The following is a 19836-nucleotide window of genomic DNA, read 5'->3' on the forward strand; positions in this document are numbered from 1 at the left end:
ACACCAAATTAAATCTCAGAGACAGAGTTTGGGTGAAGCAGAACAGAAGAGCTTTATTGCTTTGCCAGGCAAAGGGGGCCACAGTGGGCTCATGCCCTCAAAACTGCATGTCCCACCCTGGAGGGGGTAGTGAGGAGTTTTATAGCAATGGTTCACAGAGGGTGTGATCAGCTCGTGGACATTTTTCTGATTGGTTGGTGGGGAGGTAAGTGGTAGTCAGAGCCATCCACCTTATGGGTCCAACCGGTCTGGGGTCTGTGTGCTTGTGGGCAGCAGACAGTAAACTTCTCCCACCTGGTGGGGGTTTCAGCATCGGCAAAACAGCTCAAAGATATTGTTATGTGTATCCCTTGAGGGGAACCAGGACCCTGCCCCAAGGCTGCACTGTTGTTCCTTGACTGTTCCTCCTTTGTCTCTGCATCCCCTCCCTCCCCTAATTAGCAACTGTTTGAACTGCTCCTTGGAACTCAAGAAAAATCATGGAGGCTGAATGAAGCCTAATTCCTATAATCAAGAAATGGGGAACACAGAAAGGCCTTTGTGCCCAGGAACCCCACAGGGCCCTGTAGTATCAATGACAGGGTGTCAAGGGATAACAATGTTATTCATTGCTCCCAGGTCCTAAAAATCCTCCATTCTTGGCCCTTATGTTTTTGGTTTTTTTTTTCAGGCTCAGCGGCCATGGCTCACTGGCCCAGCTGCTCCGCGGCATGTGGGATCCTCCCGGACTGAGGCACGAACCTGTGTTCCCTGTTTCGACAGGCGGACTCTCAACCACTGCACCACCAGGGAAGCCCGGCTCTTAGGTTTTCTTACTGATAATGTGAGAGTGTTACAGGAGCTATTACAAGAGATAATAAGAACCTGAGTCTCGTAGTCTTCTGTAATGGCCTTTATGTTTTGAAGCACCTCTTTATTAACTCTTTTATGGGAAGAGGTATTGAGGGGTTTATTTGAATCTTTTTGGAAAGTTTGCTGTAAATTTTGCCAACATCAGTTGAAGATTTTTGCCTGTAGGAAAGATGGTAGCTGATTCAATAGGGACAAATGATCAGCTTTTCCAGAATGTGCTTTCGTACTGACAGAGATGGAACAAATAAAAGATGTCAAAGGGTCATTTAATTCACCTGGTTGATGACTTTGATGACTACTGTCAATTCTAGAATTAGTTTCCATTTTGGGGAGGAGCAATCCCAGCATGATGCTCCTGTAAGAAGTCTCTGCCTAATACATGAAAAGCGGTGGAGGAAGCAGTGAGAAAAGGGTGTGTGTCTCTCAAAGCGCCCGAACAAAAGGGCATAGGTTCAGAGACAGGAACCTCTTGAGGTTCATTAGAGATCCCACTCTGAAAGATTTCAGTGCTCCAAGGCAGGGGCTCTTGGTAGTAGAGGGGTAGAGCACCAAGAGTGTGGCTCCAGTGTTAGTTAGGGCCGGAAGCAGGTTCATCCTGAGTGCGGAGAACTGCTTCCCCAAGCTGCTTAACAGGGAGGAGTGGGAAGAGCCCCTGTAGTTCCTCAGAGCTCCATCACTGAGAACTGGGATTGATTTTGGACGCAGGCAACAGTAAGTGGCAGCTTGCAGCAGATCTCAGCTCCCAGACCAGGAGTCCTAACCACAGGGGCCAGCGGCTAGTGCCTGGATCCCTAGTTGTTGCCTGCCTACTCGAGAATGAATTCAGGTGAGAAGGCAGAAGGTAAAGAGAAAAGTAAAAATTTATTGGAAAAGCAAAGTACTTGCAGAAAGGTGCATGGGCGAACTCAGAGAGTCGTGCCTTTGGGAAACTCTTAAATTCTTTATAAAAGGGCAGCTCTTCCAGGTCTTTGTCTTCCTTCTTGCCAGTCGTCTTGTTTTGCCCCCCTACTCCCACCCCAGCCCTGGCTAATTTGTCTCAGGACCTTTCCCCTAGGTGTGCACGCACCTCTCAGCCAAGATGGACCCCCACGCACAGGCATCTGGGAGAAGCAAGAGTCACCACAGCCTGGAGTTGTTCCCTGACTTTTAACCCCCAAGGAGTCTTTCTGCACATGTGTAGTGTCTCCCTTGCCCCAAGGAGGGGAGACGTGGAGATCCCTTGGCTTTTACTCAAACAAGGTTTTGCCCCTCTCTGTTCCTGCCATGACTGTTATCTTAAAGCATCCGCAAAAGACAAAGCCTGATTGTTTACCCTGTTTCTGTACTAACTTTCATTCTAGAGAGCAAACAGGAGGCTGATTGTAAATGCCTAAGCTGGAGCCCACCTGTCTCCTGCCTCATGAAATGCAAACAGTAGGCTAGTTGTAAGTGTCTGTCCTGAAGCCCACTTTTCCTGCCCTATGAAATACAAACAGGAGGCCAATTGTAAATGTCCATCTTATCTTATCTGGGGCCCATCTTATCTCCTGCCTCAGGAGGATGTGAAAGGCTGGTTACAGGGTCAAAGTGCCTCCTGAAATACTTAAATTAACAACCTCTTTTTCAATCTCCTGCCTCTTTGCAAAAACAGTAGAAACTAGAGGGATTTTTGTTTCATTTAGGATACTTCATTTGCTGGAGTTGAAGATGAAGAATTTCAGCAGTGTTGCTTTTAGGTGACTTACCTAGAAGGTGAGAGAGCTGGCTTACCAGATTAAGAAGGTGAGAGAGCTGGCTTACCAGATTAACTAAATCTGGGCGGACATAGTTTCCCATTCCATCCTAGTCCTTTTTAAAACAAGGGGAAAACAGTTCTCATTCAGTCCATTATTAAACATAGAGTTTAAATCTACCCAGATGGAATCAGTATCTGAAGGAAGAACAGAATTTTCTTTAAAAAAAGAGTCTGAAGTTGATTGTAATATTCATAAACAGGTTTTCCAGATTTTGTGTGCAAGCCTGAATATTGTTCCAATCAACAGGCTTTAGAAAAGCCCTAAGAATTTCTCCATTAAGTTGCCAGGTGACTGCCTGAGCCTGATCATATACTAAGTTTGTGAGCTAGTCTCAGGTTATAATTCTAGAGACCTATCCGAATTTTTTCATTTAGCAGTTTTCATCCAATGCTAGATCTGGCCTGCCGAGATAACAATATGAACAACTAATAAAAAGTTCATCAGGCTCTGTCTCCATGCCATCTTTCTCCTTTTCCTGTACCTATGCCTCCCCTATACCCTCAAATCCTCTATACTAATTCTGTTAACCAAACTTCCTTTTTCCCTGAAACTCTCCCCACCCGCTTTTCCTCTGTACCCATCGGAACTTGTCCCTTTAAAATTAAACCTTCTAAGGATCCAGAAGCTAAACCCTTAATTTCTTATTCTCACTGGACTAAAGCTGAACTGCAAGCCATAGTCAAAGATTTTCCTAACATAACCAAAGACTCTCATAGATTTGTTAACGAAATTAATATATTCATTCAAACTTATCAACCTAGTTTCTCTGACTTATATCAGCTGATAATGTGCTGTGAAGGGCATGCCCAGCCTCAGATGAAAACCCCTAATTGGGAAAGTCCTCAAAGGTCTCTAGAATTACAACTGGGAGATGAGCCCACTAACTTATTATATGATCACGCTCAGACAGTCATCAGGCAACTTCATGGAGAAATTCCTAGGGCTTTTCCAAAGCCTGCTGGTTGTAATGAAATTCAGGCTTGCACACAAAATCTGATGAACCTGTTCATGACTATTACAATTGACTTCAGATACTTGTTGAATTCTTGTTCTTCCTTTAAATGTTGATTCCACCTGGGTAGCTTTTAACTCTTGTTTACTAATGGACTAAACAAGGATTGTTTTCCCCTTGTGGTTAAAAGGACCAGGATGGAATGGGAAACTATGTCCACCCAGATTTAGTTAATCTGGTAAACCAGCTCTCTCACCTTCTAGGTAAGTCACCTAAAAGGAACACTGCTGAAATTCTTCATCTTAAACTCCAGCAAATGAAGTCTCCTTAATTTAAAAAAAAAAAAAAAATCCCTCTAGTTTCTACTGTTTCTGCCAAGAGGCAGAGATTGAAAAAGAGATTGTTAATTTAGGCATTTCAGGCACCTTGACCCAGTAACCAGCCTTTCACGTCCTCCCAGTTCTCAGTGATGGAGCTCTGAGGAACTACAGGGGCTCTTCCCACTCCTCCCTGTTAAGCAGCTTGGGGAAGCAGTTCTCCGCACTCAGGATGAACCTGCTTCCGGCCCTGACACTGGAGCCACACTCTTGGTGCTCTACCCCTCTACTACCAAGAGCCCCTGCCTTGGATCACTGAAATGTTTCAGAGTGGGATCTCTAACGAACCTTAAGAGGTTCCTGCCTCTGAACCTATGCCCTTTTGTTCGGGTGCTTTGAGAGACACACACCCTTTTCTCACTGGTTCCTCCACCCCTTTTCATGTATTAGGCAGAGACTTCTTACAGGAGCATCATGCTGGAATTTGTTTCTCTGAAAAGGAAGACAGGTAACATAAAAGTTAACAGTCAAGAAATTTTCTGGAAAAGCCAATTATTACAGAGTAGCAGAAGTGTATTCAAAAGCAGGAGACAGCTCGGGTGATTTCCAAGTAGGATAACGTCGTGGGCCTACTCTATACTTGATCCTCCTCTTGTAGCTCAGAGCCTGGCGCTCGAAAGATTCCATTTTCCTACCGGAACCGCCCACAATGTGTCTCACTTTCTCTAGCAGCGGGAAGTCAGTAGCTGTGGGCTACGCCTGCGCAGTAGCGGGGACGGAGGGGAGCGGTCGAGCTTGGGGGATGGGGAAGTCTTGAAGCCCCCTGCGCAGCCGTTTGCTTGCCAGTAAGCGTGGTTGCTTCGGAGTCTGCAACTACTAATTTCTTTCGGCACCTCGGAGGATTACCTGGCAGCGCCACCGACACCGGAACCCAGTTGGAAACGCTGAGGTCTTAGTTACCGCCATGCCCAAGAATAAAGGTAACGCCTTGGGTTCCGAAACCATGGTTTTGCTCGGCTTGGTGTCATTGGCAGTGACTCGCGGCGGTGGTAGTTCTTCCTTCTCGTGCTTGGCTGGTGTCTCTGAGCGGGAATCTGTTGTCGGGACAGGAGCTGGGAAGCTACTCCTATCTCCCTCCCACTTTGCTCACGTTGCTATACAACCGACGCCATTATTCTAAGGGCCTCTAGACGGAGAGTGTAAAATTTGTTCACGGCAGGCTAACTAGCGGCGCGTTACGAACCTGGAGAGCCTCTCCTGGGCCGCCTGGCCTCTCTGGCGTTGGGCCCTTCCCAGGACTGACCAGGACCACTTTTTAACCAGTGATTCTTGCTTTTGTGACCGTTACATATTTTCTTTGTGGACTGTTGGTGAAGACATTGCTTCTGTGTAAACACTAGGTGAAAGCTTGTGACGTATTTAGGTTCATCTCTGCCTGTTTACTTTCCTCCTTCCGTCACAAACTTGAACATTCTTGTTTACAAGGTATGTTATACATTTGCAAAAGTTTTCAGTCTTCTTTTCTCATAGCATAGATTCTGGTAGTAAATATTTCTACCCATCGTTATTCTGAGGCAAACCGTTCACGAATTATCACATTCGACAATAACGTTGCTTGGAGCTTCCAAAATGGGAGTCCTAAGTAAAGCAGAGCACTCGGACCGTCACTCCTTAAAGTTTTCCTTTCTAGAGACCTGAGTTCTGTCATTCTTAATCTCTACAGCGTCTCCTAGGAAACTGTAAGGGCAAAGAAGGCAGCATAGCACTACATTTCACAGTCCACAAGAAATCTCCCTTCATTATTCATTCTTGACATCCACATCTACTGTGTCTCCTTTCTACTTAACCGCTTGCTGCACGGATTCTACTTCATTTTCTCTTTGTAGCTGTCACAACTTACTTTGCCTTGCGATACTTGGTCACAGCTCTTTGCTTGCCCTGTTGAGTTCACTGCTGTCTGTGGCCCACAAACCAGCTCACAGATTCTTTTTCTAGCAAGTGTTTTCCTGCTAATTATTCAGTGCAACAGTAGGGTTGTCTTTCTAACCATATGTTCGGTAAATTAGATAAGGCTTATACCAGTGTTTTCCTTATGTATATAATTCATGATTATCTCACAAATAACAGTACATTTCAAAAAATATCTTGTTTCCACCCGTATTTCTGGTAATGAAGTTTCAGCCTCCCTCACTAGATTGTATATTCTAAAGGGAATAATACCTGTTTTATGAATCTTGGATTACTACAACTTGGTACTTATTGGATGTCTAATAAATTTTTGTTAATGTTGTCTTCCTATGCTTTGCTCCACCCTTAGGAACTTAGATAATAAGTTCCCTCCTTCTGTAGGACTTTTAAACTAACTGATGCCTAAGTAAGATCACATCAGAGAATATCTCCAAATCACATCTGATTTTTTTTTAGAAATTTTAATTAGAGTTGATTTACAACATCTGATTTAAGGAAGAGATCTGTGAAATTTGCCTGAACTTAGTTTTAGAAAGAAAGATGAACTATCTTTCAGTATCAATATTGATATTGAAATATTCAGTATCTGTATTGAATACAATACATTGTTGTATTCTCAGTTCTTTCAAAAGACAATTTTAAATGGATTTTATTACTTGATAGTAAAATAAGGGGTTTTTAAGGTATGGTTAATAAATATAGACTAAACTCCTGGAAATTATACTTCTGAATTAAGAATTACAACATACCTTCAGTTAAAGCCATCTGTGTACCTCTCTGAAATCTCCTTTCTTCCTCTGTTTCTGGAGATAATCATCCTGAATTCGATATTTCAATCTGTGTATGTAAAACCAATCTGTTATTTTCTAGGTTACTTAGTTGAAACCTGTTGTTAGGACTCCTGAATTTTTGAGGTGAAGTTTAGTAATGTAGAAATAAAACTCTATAGATATTTTTTTTCATTTGAAAATTCAAAAGCCCTGTGAATATAGTGTCAGTGAAGGTTACCCAAGTAGGGATATAAAATTACTTTGGACTATATGTTGAATAACTTTTGCTTTACTCATGTGGCTTGTTTTCTTTAGAAATGTTAGAAATCCATTCTTAAATCAGAAAAAAACAACAACACATCCTCTGACCCACTTAAGAAGAACATTTGGGGCAAGATGCTCCTACCCTTTAAAGACATCACTTTTTTCTTTTTCTAAAAATTTATTTTATTATATCTTATTTCTGATGGCGTTGGGTCTTCGTGGCTGCACGCGGGCTTTCTCTAGTTGCAGCGAGTGGGGGCTTCTCTTCATTGTGGTGCGCGTCTTCTCACTGTGGTGGCTTCTCTTGTTGCAGAGCATGGGCTCTAGGCGCATGGATTCAATAGTTGGAGCATGCAGGCTCAGTAGTTGCAGCCCGCAGGCTCTAGAGCCCGCGGGCTTCAGTAGTTGCGGCGTGTGGGCTCAGTAGTTGTGGCTCGCAGGCTCTAGAGCGCAGGCTGAGTAGTTAGTTGTGGCGCACAGCTTAGTTGCTCTGCGGCACGTGGGATCTTTCCGGATCAGGGATCGAACCCGTGAACCCTGCACTGGCAGGCGGATTCTTAACCACTGCACCACCAGGGAGGTCCTTCTATTTTTTTTTTTTAATACTTCCAGGAAATCTACATTTTATTGAAGCATTATGCCAAACTAAGGACATAAGATTTTTAAATTTTCATTCATTTAGAAATATAGGAACTACTCTTGGTTTATGTGAAAAACTGGCAAACTGTGATATATAAGTAAGCAAAGCAGGTATTACCCTTGTCCTAACAGAGCTTCCAGTGTATTTTGAAGTTCTGGCATGTTTTATATCTTGAAATAAACACTTTTTTCCCTCTTGAATGTTGTGTCCTTAATGTATAGGATAGTGAATCCAGATATGTCAGGGAATTGTGAAGACCACCTACCTTTTAGTATAGCACAGCAATGTGAGGCTGCCCCAGCAGGTAGAGGGTGCATTCAAGAAGATAGATGTCAGTTTTTACAGTGCCAGGTGCACATTTTAAATTCTGTTTGGGATTTTTGTTTCAAAGTCTTCCCATGGGTCCCTTATTACTATCTGTCACAGCCTTTCTCCCATCTATTGGAAATGGGTGCTCTTGCATAGGTTTTGGAATGGGAATAAAATGCTATGAAGAAGTAGCCTTATTCCTTGATTATGTAGTAGAAAGTTTCACAAGGAAATAATGTTATAGTCAAATACATTAAATTTTAGTGAAAGTAAAAATTCAAAAGTACAGCTAAGTATGATTTTAAATCTTTAGTATGGTATGGTTGTAGCAGAGGGCTAGATAATAGTCCTTCTTGGCTGATGGTAGTATAAATGAATATACTTCATCAGAAGTCTAAGGAGGTGGATACATAACCTTTATCCGGGAAATTCTACTTCTATAAATTTATCCTAAGGCACTTGTTTGTAGGATAATCTCAACTCAGCCTTATTAAATAACAGTAAAATATTAGAAGTAACCAAAATAAAGAATTAAGTTTACTCTGTTAAAATGTTCATCTTAGCCTATTGTTCAATTGACATGAAAAGTCATGCAAAACAAATTGAGTGGGATTAAAATAAATTGTAGAAGAGACTATATGGAATACAATTTTAATTTGAAAGCATGGACAATAAAATGTTAATAGTTATGCCTGTTAATGGGATTTTTGTTCTCTATACTTCCGTATAAGAAGTAGTTTTATATCAGAAAAATACAAATCTAAATGTCAAAGTAAGATATGTGCTTGATAATATGTTTATCTGGTAAGGGATTTAAAAGAAAACCTTTGACAAATTGTAATTATTGGGTAACCAAATTAGGTTAAATTTTAAAAATCTTACTTAGAGTTCTGTTAATATTGTACTGCTCTTTAAATGATAATTTTTTTTTACTTTTCTGTTTTTATAAAGTTTAAAGTCTTATTTTAGCTTGTTTCAAGTTTAGTTTGTAAGATATTATATAGATAATTACACTTAATTTTTTATTCACTTTTTAAATCAATTAGGTAAAGGAGGTAAAAACAGGCGCAGGGGTAAGAATGAGAATGAATCTGAAAAAAGAGAGTTAGTGTTTAAAGAAGATGGACAAGGTAAGAATTTTGAAGTTATTAATGTCTTTTTTTGATAATATGAATTCCAGTCTTTAACCTAAAATGGATCTTAGTCACAATCCAGAAGAGTTGCTTTTATTCATTAATAATACCCCATACTTCTTCAGAATTTGTCTGTTGAATAACCCATTGTATACTATTTTTGATAGAGGATTAATTGGTGGCATTTCTGTAAACATAGTTTTCTTTGTTCTATGTGGAAAAGCATGATATAAGTGAGAGTGAATTTCAGGGTTTAGAGCAGAGTAAGGGTGGCTGCCAACACTGAAAATTTCCTACTCTGGTGTAATAGTGGGTAATGTTATACATCATTCAGTAGAGTATGACAAATATATCCAAGACTATCAGACCCTCACTACTCCAGTGCCACTAGCACACGATCATAAAATTTAATAAAACAACTGATAATTGTTGACTGACTTTTTAAGTAAGTGCAGACTAAAATTAAAAATGAGTAAACTAAATTGACTGAAGCACTTTTTTCCTTTTAAAAGAAAAGTTAAGCCTACAGAAAAGTTGGAATATGAGTACACCAAACTCCCATCTATTCTTTACCTAGATTCACTAGTTTTTAAAGTTTTCTTTGTGTATTTATTTTCTCTTTGTATATGTACATGAAAATTTTTACTAACCTTTTTAACTTTCTTATTGGCAGATATAGTTATATACAGTTACAGACTTTAGCCAAGTCCTTCAGCATATGTCTCCTAAGAACAAGGGCTTTCTCCTGCATAGCTACAGTACAATGGTCACTAGAAATTTAACCTTAAGATTACACTGTTATTTAGTAAGTACTGTTTTTTATGGTAGCCACTAGCCATGTGTGGCTATTGAAATGAATTGAAATTAAATTTTGAGCTATCAATGAACATATTGTTTAATTCAGATATATAATTTTCCCTCAATGGAAAAATTCTACTGAATATTGCAGACTTAGTGTATAATCTACATTCACATTTCTCTGTTTGTTTTAGTAATTTCCAGCACTTTATTAAAAAACTGTGTACTTATTCATGCCATACTGCAAGCCACTAGAAAATCAGCATTTTTATTAATTATATGAAAACATGTTGTCTGGCTAAAGATAATCAGTTACTTAGACTTCATAGTATCTTCTTACATTAGAAGTTTGTTTTCATGGCCAATTTTTACATTCTTTTCTCTCTCATTTTCTCCCATGTTGAAGAAGAGCTGAGCAGTAAAGCTAGGTTAGTTGGCCTGTGGTGAAAGGGACTCGACTTATCAGCCCCACAGTGTAGATCTCATTTACCTCTCAGTGTAATTATAAATAGTCCAGGGTCTCTGTGACGTTAGTCCTTAGGAAGAAATTTAGTAGTGTGAAGGTTTTATATTAATTACCTGTTTCTTTCTCCTTACTCCCATGCCTGCTTTTGTCATTTAAATCTAGAAGAGATTGCTCCATACTGGCTAATGCTTATATCAGTGTTTTCAACTTCTGTAGGTTTTTATTTGCTCTAAAAATAAGAGGGTAAAGTGTATAAGCATAGCTGGAAAGGCTATAGAAATGGTTCAACAGATGAAGTGTGCTCTCATTTTCTTGGATAAGATTATTATATGTCTCCTTCAGATAGATCTCACATGGTAGAATACTTAAAATTTTCACTGAACAAGCCTTTCTTTTTAAAAAAATTACGGTTTGATCCAAAGTTAGCAGTAAAAGTGAAGTTACCAACTTAATATCAATTGTTACATTTTAAGAAAAATTAAACAGTATTTTACAGTTTTTTCTTTGTTTTTTTTCCTCCCTAAGAATATGCTCAGGTAATCAAAATGTTGGGAAATGGAAGATTGGAAGCAATGTGTTTTGATGGTGTGAAGAGGTTATGTCATATAAGAGGAAAATTGAGAAAAAAGGTAGGTATGGAGATTTATTTTACTTTAATACAAAATTTACCTTTTAAAAACTTGGCTCTGCTTTAGATAATATATGGGCCAAGCGACTCATTTTTGTGAGTTCCCGAAGACTTCAAAAATAGTGATTTATATGGCAATCTAAATACATAAAATTATAGAAGATCCGTGATAACTTTCATAATAGAGGATTATATTTACAAAGAATTATTTGTTTCACCTATGTTGGATTTATGCCAGAAATGTATACTATTGAGGAAACAATTAGATTCAGTCTATAAAACAAATGAGGTAGACTCTTAAATGTTATGCCATGAAAGAAACAAAAAAAGCTGGAGAATTGTTTTAAGATTAAAGAAGACTAAAGTAATTGCTAATTATATATAGTATGTGTTCCTTGGTTAAGATTTTGGTTTGGGGGAAACAGCTGTACATGATATTAGGAAAATTTGGAATATGTTAGATCATAGTTTTTAGTAGTTCAGGTGGATTTATTGATCACATTGTTTAAAAGTTCCTTCAACACTAATTTTTTTATTTAAAAAATATAGTTGGTCTGTTAAGTCATTCTTTTCCAATTAATGGTGGGATTTGGTTCTGTATTTATGTAGATTGGTGACTGGATGGCTGTATTTGTGTAGGTGACTGATTTTCATATATGTTAAATAACTAAATATCTCAGGAGTGATTTGTGATTAAAAGTCTTTCATTTACCTGACAAATAATGATGTTTTTGTAATTTTTAAACTCTCAGGTAATTGAAATAAAATAATTATGTATTTTTAACAGCCTAAAATAGAAAATTTGACACAAACTGTATACTGTAGCTTTTTCTTAATATACTGTCACTATAACTAGAGTCTGTCTCACACACGCATGTGTACACACACACACCCACAGTATACTATATTCTATAGTTTTTCCCTATTTCCTAGTAAATACGTTTTCCACACTGGGTGAATAGTACATATTTTTTGTAGGAAGAATGGTTTAACATTGCAGTCTATAACTTGTTTTTATTTTGAATATAATATACAATAAATTTTATTTTATAGGTTTGGATAAATACCTCAGACATTATATTGGTTGGTCTTCGAGACTATCAGGTAACAATCACATTTAAATTTGTAGTGCCCTTGTATTTAGTAAGTCTTTAATATTTAGAAGATGCAATAAAAGCATATTTAAGCAGTCCTAGCCAATTATGACTTCTCACCATTCTGTCGTCAAAATTTATTAAGGTCCAATTGTATTCAAGACTATAGGATATACCTTGTTTGGAATAGTTCCCATGACTGATTAAATGATACATGTGTTTTGTGGGAAGACTGGTTAGTACTGTTTTTATTTTAAATATCATGTGCAGTAAATATTCTCTTATAATTTTGGATAAATACCGTAGACCATCATTCTGTCCTCATTCATTTATTTTTTTTTAATTTTTTTTTTATTTTTTTTGCGGTATGTGGGCCTCTCACTGTTGTGGCCTCTCCCGTTGCGGAGCACAGGATCTGGATGCGCAGACTAAGCGGCCATGGCTTATGGGCCTAACTGCTCTGCAGCATATGGGATCTTCCTGGAGCGGGGTGTGAACCTGTGTCTCCTGCACTGGCAGGCGGACTCTCAACCACTGCGCCACCAGGGAAGCCCCTGTTATTATTATTATTTTTTTAATATTTATTTATATTTTATTTGGCTGCGTCGGGTCTTAGTTGTGGCAGGCGGGATCTTTGTTGCCACGTGGGGGATCTCCGTTGTGGCATGCAGGATCTTTTTTAGTTGCGGCACACGACCTCTTAGTTGTGCCATGTGGGATCTAGTTCCCTAACCAGGGATCGAACCTGGCCACCTGCATTGGGAGCACAGAGTCTTAGCCGCTGCACCACCAGGGAAGTCCTGTGTCCTCATTCATTTAATGTTCAGTTGTATTCTAGGCATTGTGCTAGATATTCAGGGGTTATGGTTCCCAAATGTCAGTCAGTGAAATATTTATTGGTGCAGGCTGATTTGTTTACTGTTCTGTAGTGAAATGAGAAGATATGCACGTTTTGTATGGTGTTTTTCACATAGCTAAATTATCCGTTTTCCTTTCTTTTTTTTTTTTTTTTTTCTTGGCTGTGCTGCAGCTTTGAGGCTCTTAATTCCCTGATGAGGGATTGAATCCATGCTACTGCAGTGAAAGTGCTGAGTGCTAACCACTGTACCACTGGGGAACTCCCCTCCATTTTGCTTGTTAAATATATTTTTTAAAATTACCTTTTGTGAAATAAGAACAGTAGTATATGATGGTGGTTTTTATTATGTTCTTACTCATCAAAACAAAAATTTAGTAATTTTATGGTGGCATCACAATTACTATTTTATTTTAAAATTTAAAGGTCTCAAGTCCAAGTTCGGTAAACCACTATTCTAGATGATGCAGCTGAATAAGTCAAACCTTCCAATCTCCAAAAGGGTTTTTACAGTTTTATAGTAGAAAGATAAAACATGCACTCAGTAGTTACAGTACAAACTATTTTTTAAGTGTATGTTATAAATTTGAGATGAACACTTAGAAAAGAACATGATAGTTGCCCTCTATGATGTCAGCCTTCAGACTATATATGCATTGTGAGTCTGAAATCCATCTGATTTCTATCGCACCCATCATCTGTGTTTAATTTGTTGTGAGTGAAATGATTGCTGTCTCTATTATCAGGTCAAGTTTTTCATAGATACCGGTTGGGTCTAACTGGTTTGTAAAGTTTCAGTCTTCTTCTTCCGTGTTGATTTTTTACATGATTGTTCTGTTTGTGATTGAAAGAGGCATTTTGAGGTCAATTAATATACTTTTCATCGCCATAATTTTTATTTTTTTAAATCCGTATCTCTTGATTTTCTCTATTTAGTGAAATATTCTGACAAAGTTTTTTTGACATGGTTTCTTTTACTTCTTTAAATATATTTATAGTAACTGATGTAAAGTCTTTGTTAAGTAAAACTTCTGGGTTTTCTTAGCAACAGTTAGTAATGACTTCTTTTCTTGTGTGTGACCACCCTTATTTCTGTGTCTGATAATTTTTTTGTTGAAAACTAGAAAATGCAAATATAACATGGCAAGACTGGAAATTAGATTTCTTCTCGCAGGGTTTGTTCTTGCTGTTGTCTGTTGAGGGATTTTTCTGAAACACATTCTGTATGGTCTGTATCTTTTTCTTGTGTGTGGTCACTGAATGCTTGGTTATCTTAGCAAACAGCCCATGTGTGGGATTTCATTAAAACCAGTAAGCCTCCCAGCTTTTGCATATGGAATCTGTGCATGTTGGAGCATACCTTCTAACACTCATCCAGGCAGTAATACTTTCTTATTCTTAATTTCATGCTTGTGCAGAATTTCAGGGTCACTCAGAACTGGGAGATTAGGACCTTTCCAGATCCTTGATGAGTTTATGCACAGCCCAGATTCCACATATGAGTGAGATCATACAGTATTTGTCTTTCTCTGTCTGACTTACTTCTCTTCGCAAACTGCCCTCCAGGTTCATCCATGTTGTTGCAAATGGCAGGATTTATATATGTTGGATATTAATCCCTTTTTGGTCATATCATTTGCAAATATTTTCTCGTATCTAGTAGGTTGTCTTTTAATTTCATTGATGATTTCCTCTGCTGTGCAAAAGCTTTTTAGAGTGATGTAGTTCCACTTGTGGGTTTTTTGCTTTTGTTGCTTATGCCTTTGGTGTCATATCCATAAAACAGTTGCCAAGATAAATATCAAGTACCTTTTCTTTGTTCTCTTTCAGTAGTTTTATGGCTTCAGGGCTTGTGTTTAAGTCCTTGATCTATTTCAGGTTAATTTCAGGGAGTTTTTGGTGTAAGAAAGGGGTCGATTTCATGTAAGTATTCAGGTTTCCCAATCCTATTTATTGAAGAGTGTCTTTTCTACACTGTGTTGTCTTGGTTCCCTTGTTAAGAATTAGTTGACCATTTTTGCAAAATTTTATTGCTTGGTTCTCAATTCTCTTCCATTAGTCAACAGGACTCTTTTAATGCCAGTGCCTTACTGTTTTGACAACTGTATTTTGAAATCAGGAAGTGTGATGCCTCCAGCTTTGTACTTTCTCAAGACTGCTTTGGCGATTTGGAGTGTTTGTGGTTCCATATAACTTTATCTGTCTGTGAAAAAAAATGCCACTAAAATTTTTATAGGAATTACGTTGAATCTGTAAATTACTTTGGGTAATATGGACACTTTAGTAGTAGTAATTATTTCAGTTCAAGAATGTGGGATACATTTTCTGTTTGTATCTTCAGTTTCTTTCATCAGTATCTTATAGTTGTCAGTGTATAGATCTTTTACCTCCTTGGTTAAATTTATTTCTGAGTATTTGTGTTCGATGCTATAAATCGATGCTATAAATGAGGTTTTCTTGATTTCTTTTTTAGATAGTTCATTGCTAGTTTATACAGACATAACTGATTTTTGTGTTGACTTTATAACCTGAAACTTTACTGAATTTGCTTCGTGTATCTATTTTTATGAACTGGATCATACATTGATAGTCTTTTCTTTTTTAATATTCTATAATAAAAACTTGTTAATCTGTCCATAAAAATATATCATTTTCATGTCCATTTTCTTGGTTTAACTTTATATAAACCCCCAAAGTGGAGAGAACAGTTATTAATTCCCAGTTTAACTCTGTTTTGTGGACAGTAAAGCCACAATTCTTAAGGGATTCCTATTCTAACATTAATGTGGTAGCTACGAACAGCTCTTCTGATTCTTAATCTTTTGCGAATAATTACATATCCTTGCTCTTCAAAGTAATCCAAAGATAATAGCAGCATCACCACCATCTGGAAGCAAGTTAACAGGTTATTAGCCCGATCTCATATCTACTGAGTCAGTATGAGAATTTTAACACAATCCCTGTGTGTTTTGTGTGCACATTACAGTTTGAGAAGTGTTGGTTTATATTACATTGCAGTTGCATCACTGTGATGATTTCAGTTGCCTTTTCTTTAGGTCTTTTCTAGGTTAATTGTCAGCATTCAAACTCATTTTTTCTTCCGTAAATGACTCAGATTCTTTAAAATGGAGAAATGTGAACATTTTAGGGCAGTAGTTCTGAGGGATATTTGCCTCAAACACCCAAAAGAGCTTTTTAAATACAGATTTTTGGACTTTACCTCAGGTCTGTCAATTTTCAGGAGATATGGTTATCTTTTTAAAGTTCCACAAACAATTCTAATAGGTAAGGTACCCTAAGAACCACTGTTTATAGAAAGGCATATTAATTTTCTTGGGTAATAATACCACTTGCAGTTTGAATTATAGCATGGCCAAGGACCACATTGCATCTTTTTCTCTTTTTCTTTCCTCCCTGCTCCCCTTTTTTTCCTTTTTTCTCTTTATTTTATTAAAGTGAATTCTATAAGTAATTTTTCTAGGCTATTCATTATTTGAATGCAAACTTCTTGTCAAGGTTTTTTTTTTAAAGAAGATAGAGGGAATGTGAAGAAAAACAGAATTTGTAACAGAACAGTGAGCTTTCTCTTAGTGTGTTTAATTCGAAAGTAATTTATGAGACAACTGATGATATTTTGGCATAACCGGTTTTGTTGGTTACTTGTTATTCTCCAAGGATAACAAAGCTGATGTAATTTTAAAGTACAATGCAGATGAAGCTAGAAGTCTGAAGGCTTATGGCGAGCTTCCAGAACATGGTAATTAATGTTAAAGTTATTACATTTCCCTGTCTTACAGTAATATTAGCTCGTTAGTGTTTAGGTGAAGCAGTTTTGACAGAATTATCTCTTTTACATATTTTTTACATATGTGATTAAATTAGCTTTAAGTATGTATATCCTTCAAAATATTAATAATTTAGTAATAAATTGAATTCTCTTCCTAATAAATGTTCTTTTGGTGGGGAGTGTAAAAGTTTATAAACTCTGGACTTGTATATAATATCTATTAAAAGTATACATTAGTTACAGTGTTTTAAACAGTTCTTAAGAGATGATCTGTCTTCAGCTAAATGAGGGCAACAGTTATGGTACTTGTATTGATTTTTATAGAAAACAATGTTCAGTTTAACTTAGCATAGTACTATCCCAGATAGTTTTGTGGAGTGTGTGTGTTTTTAACAGATACTCCTTTTATTTCTTAAAGAGAAAAGTATTGCATTCTTACTGTAGTAAACTTGAAAAGATTAAAGTAAATTTCTAGTAACGTAAAAGAGGCAATATGATAAGCTCACATTTTTAACTTGGAAGCTATTTTATTTGATTTACTTTACTCCATTGCATTTTATTATAAAATTATGAGATTTTTGAATAAGCATGAAACTTCTGATGAAATTATTGGCCTTTTAAGAAATAGTAAGATATCTGGAAATCAGATCAATACTTTGTTACTTTTGTTGCTTAGGAATAAGCATGATTTGAAAGTTTTTCTGACTGATTTGCTAAGTCTATCCAGTGGTTAACACTCATTTGGTTAGTTATCCAATGGTTGGTGAAGTGGATGTTCTTAGGAGAAGTTTATACGTGCCAAGGGTAAGTTGTTAACATGTACAAGCCTTTTTTGAAGCATACTTCAGAAATATAATAGCTACTAAGTTAGTGTAATTAGAGCCAGCCTGCCTTACTTATATTTTTTTGAACAAAATAAAATTATAGTGCATATACTCTTCATTGTAATGACTTTGCAGTAAACTTCTGGAGGTTTCAGCGTGAATTTGCTTTATGTGATGAGTTGTTTGTAGGAAGATTTTTCTTCGAATGAAATGGTTGAATTGAAGACTACTTATAAGTCTTGTTGTATAGTTCAGTGTTTTAGTATTCTTTACTGTTTCAGTATTATTTCTTTTAGTAGGCAATCCACCTAGTAACATCTTGATTTTATATATATGAGTATATTGTTACTGTGTTTTTAGCAAAAATTAATGAAACAGATACCTTTGGTGCTGGAGATGATGACGAAATCCAGTTTGATGATATTGGAGATGATGATGAAGACATTGATGATGTAAGTAGTGGATGAACCTTGTGGTTTTTTGATTATTTTGTTTATGAAGGTAATCAGATCTTTACTTTTAATCTCAGAATGTTGAACACTTAAATTGAATATATTTTGAGACTTATCCATAAATTTGAATATTCATTAGTATTCAGAAACCCTCTAGTCAGACTTTTTAAACTTTGAGAAACCTTGTAATTCTTGACACTCTTCTTTCTTTGAAAAGGTCAGTTAGCTTTAACAGTGGGTACTCCATAATGATAGCTTACTAGATAAGAATGTCTACAGTGATAGTTATTAAGAAGTTTAGCGGACAGCTTAAAAAATATGCCATCTCTCAAATAAAATGTTTGTATGTTAAAAGAAGAAAATCATGTTTAAGCCAACTTGCTGAAGCATTGAACTTGCAATCTTCTCCAAAGCCTTAAAACGGAGGCGTGTTGCCTGTGTGTTTAGAGGTTACATTATTTTATTTGTCATATATTACTGTTGGCCAAACTCTTGGTTTGGAGTTTGTGGAAAAAGGTTGTTTTTCTTAGTAATAAAACAGTGAGAGCAAGAGTGTTAAATGCCTAACTGTTCTCCTGTTACTATGTTTACGTGAAATTCGCCCTGATTTTCTTGAAATTGCATGTTAAGTAATTGGGATGGTGGTATGGCTTACCACCATCAAGCTTACCTCCAGTCAAGCTTATTAGGCCATTTTTTTTTTTTGTAACTCTGTATTAAAAGTGTAGTTTAGAAACAAAAAGTCCAAAAATATTAGTGTTTTATTGGATATGAAGGTGAAATTTTAGAATACCTAGAGTATTTGTTCCTGACAAAGATTGTGCAGCACAATTAGCCAAGTTTTTCAAGAAGAAAAGATTCACAATCTTTCAATCACCAACATCTTTATTAAGAGCATTTTCAGACAGAGAAATTGAATTTTAAATTGAACAATCACCCAGAAATAGGAAATGAAAAATGATTAGAAAAATATTGTTCTAGTGTTTTAGAATATTTTTTACGTTACACTCTTGCTATCAGAAGGTCCAAAAGTTTGATGTAACTGTTTCAGTTTGCATTATTTATTTATGATGCTTTTGTCATTGTCTGTTACATGTTTGTGATTTTAAATTATGTAAATGCTAAAATGAGCATCTCAAGTCTGCTAAATTGTGGCTGAAAAAAAATCAGTTAGCTGTGTTTTCGAAAAGTGAAGTCCCAGTTTTATGAATCAGAGTTACAAATCGGAAATTCTATAAACTGATCATATAAGAAGAAAAAATCCAGTAATTGAACAAATTCTGTTTAATGACATCTTTGTAGCATAGGTGGTCTCTAATGCTGACAACAGATTTCTTAGAAATGCTGTTCTCTCTATTTAACTTTTTGTTCAGTTTTGCCAGAGAGTTCTTGTGGCTCAATTAATACTTTGACAGTAGAACTAACAATTATTTTCTGTGGCAAGAATGTAAAATGCAACAGTTGTGTAGTATATTAACAGAGACTTGAACGTTTTGACAACTGAGCCGGAGTTGAGGGCTAGGAATATAACCAGAGTGAATGCTTGAATACCCAGCCACAGAATTAAGTCTTCTCTCAGAAGAAGAAGAAAACACATTTCTGGATCTATGCCAACACTTTCTTTGGTACTGTGTCTAAGCAGCCTTGTTGGGAAAGAAACTAAAGACAATGGTGATTAAAAGAATTTGTGTTATTTTGAATACTTTGGTTAGGTTTATGTTTATTACCTCTCAGTCCTACTTTTTCCAGAGTCATTTTGCCAGGTGATTTACTTGTTTCACTCCTATGATTAAGTTGACTCAGAGAAGAATTTGGTTTAGTACCACACTTCTGTCATTCTTAAGGGAATTATACTTCCCCATGTCTGTTCCCAGTTCCAAAACAAAAAGTCTCTGATCAGTAGCATGAAAGGAAAGAATGAGATGCTAAACTTTATTAAGAATAGGCTGCA

At 36.9% G+C, this 19836-nt stretch overlaps 1 protein-coding gene across 1 annotated transcript in view; it reads left to right on the forward strand.

Annotated features, from left to right (window-relative positions):
* The first annotated feature begins 4672 nt into the window (after positions 1-4672).
* LOC114906569 (eukaryotic translation initiation factor 1A, X-chromosomal-like) overlaps positions 4673-19836 on the forward strand; it is a 16518-nt gene continuing 1354 nt past the window's right edge. Inside the window, exons 1-6 of the mRNA XM_029241449.1 lie at positions 4673-4876; positions 8894-8977; positions 10770-10873; positions 11926-11976; positions 16498-16579; positions 17794-17885. Coding sequence (XP_029097282.1) covers positions 4861-4876; positions 8894-8977; positions 10770-10873; positions 11926-11976; positions 16498-16579; positions 17794-17885 — 429 coding nt within the window. The 5' untranslated portion in view covers positions 4673-4860. The remainder of the gene's footprint in view (positions 4877-8893; positions 8978-10769; positions 10874-11925; positions 11977-16497; positions 16580-17793; positions 17886-19836) is intronic.

Source organism: Monodon monoceros, unplaced genomic scaffold, assembly GCF_005190385.1.
Source record: "Monodon monoceros isolate NGI ecotype Baffin Bay Population unplaced genomic scaffold, NGI_Narwhal_1 Super_Scaffold_22, whole genome shotgun sequence".
In the NCBI taxonomy this organism is placed as follows: Eukaryota; Metazoa; Chordata; class Mammalia; order Artiodactyla; family Monodontidae; genus Monodon; species Monodon monoceros.